The sequence below is a fragment of the Felis catus genome, chromosome B4 (genome assembly GCF_018350175.1).
Source record: "Felis catus isolate Fca126 chromosome B4, F.catus_Fca126_mat1.0, whole genome shotgun sequence".
Taxonomy (NCBI): Eukaryota; Metazoa; Chordata; class Mammalia; order Carnivora; family Felidae; genus Felis; species Felis catus.
Genome location: NC_058374.1, coordinates 64977322 through 64987637, shown reverse-complemented (window position 1 = coordinate 64987637; position 10316 = coordinate 64977322). Strand labels below are relative to the sequence as shown.

The window sequence follows — 10316 nt, the reverse complement described above, 5'->3', positions numbered from 1 at the left end:
AAAAAAAATTATAGATGCTTATTGAGTTATGATATCAAAAAAGGAAGTAATCTCTCCCCTTTATATGTGGCAGATCTATACAATTAGTACCTTCAGTCTAAAAATCTAATCAAGTACTATGCAAAAAAATAGACTAGCCATCCTGTGATGACTGTATCTCCAGGGATCAGAATGTAGTGTTTATATCTACAACCCAGCCCCGGGTGTGAAGATTCAGAAGCATTTGCGATACCTTTAGCATGTCTGCAGCTTCCTTCCTGCGCTGTGCCATGTCCTCGGATTCAGTCAGAAGATCATCCAGTAAGGATGATTTATACAGCTGTCCTACTAACTCACTCTGAAGAGTATCTTTCACATGATTCACCAAAAAGTGCATTACTGCCTTTGGCACACTGTAAAATAAAACCATCAGATGATCCACTAACTTAGAATCAAAGCCTAAAAATGTTTTAAATACATGTATTTTCAAAACTGATTATGGAGTTATCCAGCAGTATACATATATGCTCTGATTTATAGTACTAACCTGTCTTGAATATTCTTTCTGACAATGAGAAAATACGATTTGATGAGTCGCTCAATGACCTCACAGTCTCGCTGTTCACGTGCAGATAGTTTTCGTGCAACAGGAACTGGCTAAATGGGGTGAAGGGAAGAAAGAAACTATGTTTTTGTGCCATTTTCAAATAAAAGTTCAGTAAGTTTGGGGCGCCTGGGTGACTCAGTTAAGCGTCCAACTTCGGCTCAGGTGATGATCTAACATAACAGTTTGTGAGTTTGAGCCCCACGTTGGGCTCTGTGCTGACAGCTCGGAGCCTGCTTTGGATTCTGTCTCCTCCTCTCCCTGCCCCTCCCCTACTTGCGCGCATGCTCTCAAAAATAAATGTTTAAGTTCAGTAAGTTTTTGTGACTTTTAAAGTGTTCTCCGAATAACAGGGTTATCTCACTAGTGCTGAACCTATTTGCATGGCTTACCACATCCAGCAGATTGACAGCATGGCCTTTTTGGGGACTGGCTGGCATAATTGGAATTGGTTTTGATTTTTCCTCAGCTAATAACTCTTCAGCTTTTGAAGTTTTCAGCATTCCTCTCCAGTTGCCTGTTGTTGGTTCCTGAACACCATCTCCGACCCCACCACCTCCAGATGCAACCTGAAAAAAACGTTCCAAAATCTGTTCCAATCGTATCCTATCGGACCTTAACTAAACAAAGTTCATTTTCCTTGACAGCAGTCAAGAACACACATCCTGTACCCATCTGGAATCTCATCTATTCAGACAGATAACTGGGTCAGAAAGAGATGGCGGGTGGCCTGTATAACTGGAACCCTGAGCTGTCTAAGAGGTTCTGTTGTAATTTCCAGGCATCAGCCAATAGATTTAGTTTTTATCGTTTGCTAACTTTAAAATTCTTCCTCTTCTCCAACTCCTCTACCACTATGAAAAACAAAACAGCTGCCATTCAGCTTTTTTTCAAAGGAACCTTACGCACTGTTGAACTGTGATCTCTCCAAAAGTTCTGTGAACTCCTGTTTCCAAAACTTCAGAGTTTAACAGTCAACAAAATACCATAGGATAAACCTACAAACTCTGTAACACACTCACGATTCTTAGGCTGATGTGACTTTAAACTGCCTAAAACATAGGATGTGACATAAACACAATGTAAGTTTCCTCCATGTCTATACTCTTGAGAAAAGATCTGCTGAAAGGAATCTAGCACTACCATTAACCACAAATGCTCTTGCACTTTCTTTTCTAGGATATGTTAGAAAAAATGTTTAGGATAATGGGAAAAACAGTAACTCATCAACACTTAAGCAATGTTTTTAGACGCTCTTTAAAAAGATCTTCTAATCTAAAATGGAGTTAAGATAACCTCCAAACTTCTAACAGAAATGCGTTATGGCAACTGTTTAAAAATGTCTTTTTTTTTTTTTTTAAAGCTCATAGATAACAGATCTGAAGACCAATTGTAGGGTGACAACTGGTTAAGTAGACTTTTGGGGGCGATCACATTACAAGTGTATACAGGTGTCAAATTATAATTTGTAGACCTGAAACATATTTTTAAAAAGTCACTGCGAATGGGGTATCTTTCTGAATTAAAACACTGGTCCAAATTTGTCTCTAATATGTCTGTTAAGATAGGCCATATCTAAATACAGGCAGTATATTTATACACTGATTTTAAAATGAGTAATTATACTTTAAATACCTATTAACTACACATGAATGATAGAAATTATAAGGAAACTAAGCAAATTCAGGGTGATGCCATGAGTGAAGTAAAACCCAAAGCAATGATTTAGATGGTCTCTAAAACCTGAGCACAGGGGGCTGAGAGAGGTAAAACATTTATAAAGTTTTGAGGTTCAGCACCTTAAATCTGGACAGTGAGGAAAGGAGCTAAATGCAGAAAAAACTAAATATGGATGGGTCTGAATAGTTTACTGATTAATAATTTTCTCCAAAAAAAGTTCTCAAGAATTGACAGTCTCAAACTCTCCCAGTCCCCTTTGTTTTGAATTTGCTTAAGCTGTTGAGGCACATTTTAAGCTACACATTGAGGTGACAGTGCAAACTGAATGGAAGCATAAGGAAGCTGCAGGAGGGGATTATCCATTAGTACTGGACCAATGTCAGAACTTTTAAAGAGGAAATGTCCAAACATATAACAACTTCCACCTCTGGAATCTTAATTTCCTACCACAATATTAAAATCAAAACTAGTAGGAAAGCCTATTGTTGTTATTTAAAGAAATGTTAAAACTAGAACGAATGCCATCTTAAAAGGATTAGAAAAGAAAAACAAAAAATGGAACACAGACAAGAGATAGATGCTACTGCACAAACAGCTTCTTCAGTGATTTTGAAGACAGTGTTTCAGTGAGAACCAAAGGTACATTTCCATTCTGAAGCAAGAGACTCACATTTTTAGTTTCTCTTCTGCTGTCCTGAATTAACTGTTAAAAGATATGTTAAAACATGCAGTTTAACAAGCAAAATTTAAATACCAATGGTGTGAATTTCAAAACTGCAGGATAATTTCCTCTTTAAATTATTTTTCTGTGTGTTTCTGCTATCTGGCAAGCAAAGGCATGGCAACAATTTATGAAGTATACAGTTACATAATTCAGAATTCTTGTTAGACTAAATCTAACCTTAGCACAATATCCCAAATTAATATTCTATTCAGTGTACAGTGCGTTGTTTCCAGATGATTATGTTGCACCAAACAACCAGGCATGCAGGCTTAGATTAAGAATCAGAACAGACCTTGCCATCAGCCTCAGCAGAAGCAGCAGGGGAGGGCTCCTGGGAGGCAGGTGCCAAAGCACTTGGAACTTTATAAGACTAAAGGTAAAAAATGCAGGGAAAGAAAATCAAGGATGCCAAAAATGCATTCAGAAAACATTCTATACATGTAAATTTTTCTTCTCTGCATCAAATTAGTAAAGTAACATGAGAAACAAAAGGAACCATGGGACATAAAATTATTTTTTATTCTTCCTTATACTGTTACCACTTTGTTAAAAGCCTTCTGCAATGAGTACCTAAGGACAATCCAAATCGTTTTTATTTTTGGAATCTGGTAAGATCTTTTCTGGTAAAGGATTTAAGATAACAGATTTGTATACACACATTTTAATGTATGCAACTTATTACAGGTAACCAGAACCTATTATATGCATATTATTTTTCCCTCTCTAAAATACCTTCTTGTTTTATAGTAAAGTCATCCATTGGTCATTTCAACTAATTGTACAGAGTTGATAAAGTCACCTTAAACTTTTAAAGGCTTGATATTTAAAATCCAACTTTAAGCATTTTTTCTAATGTATTCAAGATACCATTAACTTTAAATTACTCAAAACCTATTTTTAAGGGGGCCTGGTGGCTCGGGTCAGTTAAACATCCGGCTCTTGGTTTTCAGCTCAGGTCATGATCTCACAGTTTGTGAGTTTGAGTCCCATGTCAGTCTTTGCATGGACAGTGTGGAGCCAGCTTTAGATTTTCTCTCTCCCTTTCTGCCCCTCCCCTGCTTGTGCGTGCATATACACACATGCGCTCTCGCTCACTCATAATATAAATAAGCTTTAAAAAAGAAACCTATTTTTCAACTTGAAATACCTTCACTCAAACAATGAAATAATTCCAATGGAATAGTGAAGAGAGAAAAAAAAATTACTCTAGAACTGAGGCTTACCAATCCATCTTTGCATGTTGGGAATATGCTTTAAAAATACTGTTTTTTACCTTGTCTCGTGATACGGCTGAAGGTAATTCTCTCGCTAGCCTGTTTCTCCTTTGTTCCTAGAAAACACAACCAAACAAAACCAAAGTAATTATCAGAGCACTGAGATACAAGCCTACTAAAAAATGTTCAGCTGAATTGAAAAGTGTGGAATGACTTACAGTATATCCTCTCACTGTTGGGACTCATGCCATAATTTTATTTTAAAACAAACAAGAAATCATTTAACCCAATGCTTCTCAATCTTTTTTTCTGCCCAACACACCTGAAGGATACAATACAACGTCAGTGACAGTGGCTCCCTAAACCAGGGATTCTCAAATGAGGGGCAATGGACTGACATCTTTGCTTTCCCCACTAAAAATCACAGATTGAAACTGTCCCACATAAATGTGTACATCAGCCTTCAGCATACCATGTAGAATCTTAAGTGCACAGATGACAGAATACTTAAGCCTTTAAACCTCACTCTAACCTGCACACATCTATGTGAAATTCCCACAACCCCCACACACAAAACCGTAAGAGGTATCTGTGGTGGAGGTTATCCTTTAAGGATGTTCCGTTTCCTTCATTCTACTATCTCCCAGAAATAAATGGAGCAGTGAAAACAGTCCTTTCTGTAACCTAATTTAACAGACTGATGGACCACCCACTCTTCTACTTTGCTGTTATCAGGTAACTCTGGTACAAAGCTTAAGAAACTGACATTCAAATCAACAGGTGGTGAACACCTACTGTATGTCAGAGCACCAGGACAGGTTCAAGAGTGAGATGTATGTGTTAACGGCTCTCTCAGCAGCAACAGATACACAGAAAAGCATTTAGGTTCAATAAAGTCAAAACTGCTCCTAAGTAGAAACCATTTCATGAACACTCTCAAGCCTGCAAAAAAAGATGTTAACAAAGCTTCCATATTGACCTTTTATGGGTAAGACTTTCTTTTGACAGATTCTTGACCAGTTTTCATTTTTTTTTTATGAGGTAGTCCAGTGATAAAAAATACATGATAAAAATGTGTGGATTTTAACAATCTTCAGAATAAAAAGTTTTCCATATTAAAATGTACGTTTTGAAGAGGGACACAAAGCAAAAAAAAAAAAAAAAAGGGGGGGGGCAGCAGAATCTGGAACCCAGAAATTCTCATCCTAGTCTGTTACCAACTTGTTACGACCTTAGGGGTCCTGGAAAGCATCCTGGCTTATTTGCTTTGTTGACCAGAGAGGTTACCAACTCTTCCTAAGCCCTCAGTTTTGTCATTTGTTAACATTATCTACCCTCAAAGGGTTGTAAAGATTCAAGTAGAATATTCAAATAAAGTTCTTTGTCATGGAATCATTAAAAACAGAGACCTACTCATTTGTTTAAAACAAAACAAAACAAAACAAAACTTAGCTGAAATCCCATCATAAATGACCTTGTCAGGACGCCTGGGTGGCTCAGTCAGTTAAGTGTCCGACTTTGGTTCAGGTCATGATCTCATGGCTGGTGAGTTCGAGCCCCGCGTTGGGCTCTGTGCTGACAGCTCAGAGGCTGGAGCCTGCTTCAGATTCTGTGTCTCCCTCTCTCTGCTCCTCCCCCACTCATGCTCTCTCTCTCTCTCTCAAAAATAAACAAACATTAAAAAAAAAATTATAAATTACCTTGTCAGTATTACAAAAACTGTTCCATACATAAGTTTTCCATGAAGGTCGTTTCAGTGTTACAAGGACTAAATCCTAGTCCTAAAACAAGATCGACATGCATTTTTCATGTAACAGTTATCTGGTGCACTTTCCAAGTGCTTTAAAATGCTTACTTACGTGCATTTTTTAAATTTTTTTCTGACACTAACTTACCCCAGCTATGTAGCTAAAAATAGTTCCCTATACCTGTTAAAGATGCTTGTTTCTTTTTAACAGCACCCAGGAAAATAAGCACTAAGATAACACTTAATCATCTGTGGGCCTGAGATTCTTCATCTATTTAACCCAAGGACTGAAGTTGATGATGACCTTGGGTCCTCTCCAGTTCCCAAATTCCATGTTTACAATTTTCTCTCCATCCATTTGCATGAAAGGAAATTTTATATAGAAGGGAACTCTGAGGTCTTACTGGATTAAGGCATAGCAGAAAAATTTACTATTCTTGGATAAAAGTAGCATTGCTTTATCCACCAGCCTTGGCTCCATGTGAGATCTTCTGCAACTTGCAACATTAACCTCAAATGGAAAAAAAGAGCCATGAAATGCAGCCACCCCAGTACTGGTGAAAATTTACCATTAATTTAGGTAGTTCTTAGAATGTTTCCTTCCCAGCTTTTAGAGCCAAATAAAAGCAATTTTAAACATTCACTTTTTTGACTCTTCAACCTGAATAAACTACAACAGTTACTGAGAGAGAGCCAGCCAGGCAGTCCTTCAACACTAAATCAGTGAATCCCAGATCCCCTCTGAGTTACAGCTTCGGAAAGAGAAAATGAGAATAGTGCCTCCGGGTGGTTTTGAGAATTCAATTTAACATAACAATGTAATTCCCTTAGCATACTTCCTGGGATGTGACAGACAACAATAGGTATCTGTATGTTTTATACTTATGCCATGCTTGGTAAATTTGATACAACTGATTTACAGTGGATTTTCTCTCTCAAAAGAGACAATTCAAAATGTATTTACCTCTATATTATTGTTCATCAGCCCACAAGCATCAGCAAAGTCTGGATGTTTTGTGTTGATGTAAGCCAGTTCAATTGCCACTAAGTTATGGACCTAGAAAAAAAATTAAATTAGGCTATATACTAAAACATGTCAACCTAATTCTAATTTAGGAAACACAACTTACTAAATAGTTCTAAAAAAGGCAGTATGGGAAACTGATGCCTTAATAAATACTCAATATTTATACTCCAACTAATACATGTTATGCCATATTAGAATTTGCTCTTTTATTAATATTTCATCATCTAAGACTGCATTTCTAAGGGGGTGAGATAGTGACCTTAAGGTAGTTAGAGGTATTTTGTTAGAAAAAAAAAAATTTACCCAATGCAAATCTAAGTTCGAAGGCTTTATGTAACCTTGCTATTAAAACCTCAGATCATCTGCTATTGCACATCAACGTTTGAGTTCAGTTTCAACAAGAAAATATTTCATAATCAGATAAAATCAAAGATGTTAACTTTGAGTAAAGGATACATTTAAAGACCTGAGCCTTAATTATGACAAACCTAGTTTAAATATTATATGTGGTTTGAAATCCTAACGGGACAATAATCAAAAAGGAAAGCTAAGGGGCGCGCGCCTGGGTGGTTCAGTCGCTTAAGCATCAGACTCTTGATTTCACCTCAGGTCATGATCTCACGGTTCATGAGTTTGGGCCATGCAGAGCCTGCCTGGAATTCTCTCTCTCTCCTTGCCCCCCCTCCCTCACTAGCTCTCTCGCTCTCAAAATAAACTAAAAAAAAAAGGAAAAAGAAAAAAAGGAAAGCTGAAATTAATTCCTCCAGTATTGCAGAGATTTAACTAACCCCTTCATCTGCACCGTTCCAACAAATCTCAGGTATTAGAACAGCATTAAAACGTCAAAACCAGGTGAAAAGGATCTATTCAAATGAAATTCCAATGATTCTGTCATCTCACTAGGTGGACCCTGAGACCAGGTGAACTACATATCTTTACTCCTCTCATTCTGGGGGCTGCGCTCGCAAGGGAAACAACCGAGTGGCAGGGATTACATTCTCCACTTCCAAGGATGGTCTTGTACTCTTAGTAAACCTCCACTGGGGCTCACCACCATCCCAAATGCACTTTAGTGACCAGGAAGATAGACAAAACAACCAACAAATAGAGACATAAAGGCAATTTCAAATGCTTATCCCACATTTTTGCCAATTTCAGCATTTTTAAGGATAGCAGCAACCCACAGAATAGTAGCAAGCAACCATGACATTACAGTACTGGGCCATCAAAAGCAAACTAGAAGTGGCCAAATTATTGTCATGTGCCAGAGTTAAAATAAGAGCTTGCTCTAAAGGCTCAGTTTACTGGGGCTGAAGACAAAGCTAATTTTCCATTAGATCAGTGGTGCTACGTAATAGAGCAAAACTATTCACAATCCTCAAGAGGAACTCCATTCTCATGAAAACCTGTGGCTGCAGGCTAACGATGATGAAAACATGAAGAAAAATGTACTTCATACCAGAATTACTGAAGTTTCCTTTGAAATAATAATGGAAGTTCACTAATCTTTTTCTTGCCACTATACTGGAAAACATGCCTGAACTCTCAAGTACTCATACTGCTGTACAAAAAGCTTCAACAGTGATTACAATGATGACTTGTGAAAATAACAGCTCACCATTTCATTTGTAACAGGTAACCGTTTACGAAGAAGACAAGTCACTACTTCAACTATGGCATCATGAAGTTTAGGAAACCGCAACAACTCCTAAATATGATGGAAGAAAGAAACACAGAAGTCTACTTTGTTTAAAGGAAAATTATATAATTAATGAAATAATTAGATTTTAAGCTACATGTAAGCTGACTACTTCAAAGCACTTTTAGAAAAGGAAGCTACAGATTTGAACTTAACTGTTAACCCATCTTACAGATTTCCTCCCATCCCATGAAACCACCACTTCTGTATTTTACTACTTAATCGGACACCCGTTACATTTGTCTGTTACCTGTGTACTGTAATTGCTACAGTGCTGAATGATCCTTTGCATTTCCTCATGAACTAGTTCCACACAACGCAGGCTGGGTTCTTCCAGACGTTTGATTTGCCGCTTGACCAGTAACTCAAATGAAACTTCAGGTACAAACAAAGCAGGACGAGGACCCTAAAAAAAAAAAAAAAAGTTGAGCTCTTATTATAGCTATAGACAATTTTAGCTCTTCCCTAGGTTAAAATAAATCACATTGTTTGGTATTTTTCATGAAAAGTGCTTCCTAATATCAAGTATGAGGGCAAAGAGGCTGTACAGTTCATTTAAAAAGATACAGCTAATGGGTTAAAAATTGTAATAAACCTTTAACCTCTTTTTAAAAAAAATTCTAAGCCGAGCATACTCACAGTAGCATTTCTAATGGCAGTCAAAATGTCAATAGTGTTAAGGCCACCTAGTGGGTCAACAGATTCTAAAGTTCGCCCAAAAGTCTCATGGAAAATATAACATATCCGAGCACCACCGCATCTGAAAGGCAATCAAGTATAGGATTCCTGTTATTACTAAAAGGGAAAGAAGGTGCAAGTAAGAAGTCTTTAAGGTCTTATTTTCTGAGAACGTCTCAGATAAACGATTACATTTAGATCATTTTCATGTGCTCTTAACTCCATTATGAACCAGTTTCTCTATTCTTTTCTTTTAATGGAGAAGAAGGGCATTCACGTGTATGTGTGTGTGCACATAGAGCTGTTCTGTCAAAACACAGTCAACTAAGAACTACTGAACATCTTTTCTCTCCCTAGTTTTCTTCAACTATAAGCTTTTGAAAAGACCAGGAATGGTATCTTATTTGTTTCTGTCTATTCACAATTTAGAGGGGAGATAAATAAACTTTTCCTGTAAAGGGCCAGATAGTAGTTTAGACTTTTCAGGCCATACAGTCTGTCACAACCACTCTGTTCTACCACTGAGCACAAAAGCAGCCACAGACAAAATATAGTAAGTATAGCTGTATTCCAGTAAAACTCAGGCACACAGAAATGTGGATTCTATATAATTTTCATGTCATGAAATATTCTTTGAATTTTTTTTCAACTATTTAAAAATATAAAAATCATTCTTAGCCAATGGGCTACAGTTTGCCTACTCCTGCTTTAAACAAATCTCTACTGGGGCGCCTGGGTGGCTCAGTCGGTTGAGCGACCGACTTCGGCTCAGGTCATGATCTCACAGTCTGGGAGTTCGAGCCCCACGTCAGGCTCTGTGCTGACAGCTCAGAGCCAGGAGCCTGCTTCAGATTCTGTGTCTCCCTCTCTCTTTCTTCCTCCCCCACTCATGCTCTGTCTCTGTCTCAGAAATAAATAAACACTAAAAAAAGAAAAAAAATTTAAAGAAATCTCTACTATTCAC

At 37.5% G+C, this 10316-nt stretch overlaps 1 protein-coding gene across 9 annotated transcripts in view; it reads right to left on the bottom strand.

The window, feature by feature from the left end:
• The window catches only part of DNM1L (dynamin 1 like), a 65957-nt gene that overhangs the window by 1834 nt on the left and 53807 nt on the right, over window positions 1–10316 (bottom strand). For 4 of the 9 annotated variants that reach the window (XM_045061642.1, XM_023256915.2, XM_023256923.2 and 1 more), the window contains 10 exons: window positions 9314–9434; window positions 8925–9080; window positions 8594–8683; window positions 6913–7005; window positions 4261–4317; window positions 3280–3357; window positions 2934–2966; window positions 976–1152; window positions 527–636; window positions 233–392 (listed from right to left, as the gene is read on the bottom strand). In XM_045061642.1, coding sequence (XP_044917577.1) covers window positions 233–392; window positions 527–636; window positions 976–1152; window positions 2934–2966; window positions 3280–3357; window positions 4261–4317; window positions 6913–7005; window positions 8594–8683; window positions 8925–9080; window positions 9314–9434 — 1075 coding nt within the window. The remainder of the gene's footprint in view (window positions 1–232; window positions 393–526; window positions 637–975; window positions 1153–2933; window positions 2967–3279; window positions 3358–4260; window positions 4318–6912; window positions 7006–8593; window positions 8684–8924; window positions 9081–9313; window positions 9435–10316) is intronic. The other 5 variants (XM_023256916.2, XM_023256918.2, XM_023256920.2 and 2 more) reach the window with 3 other exon arrangements.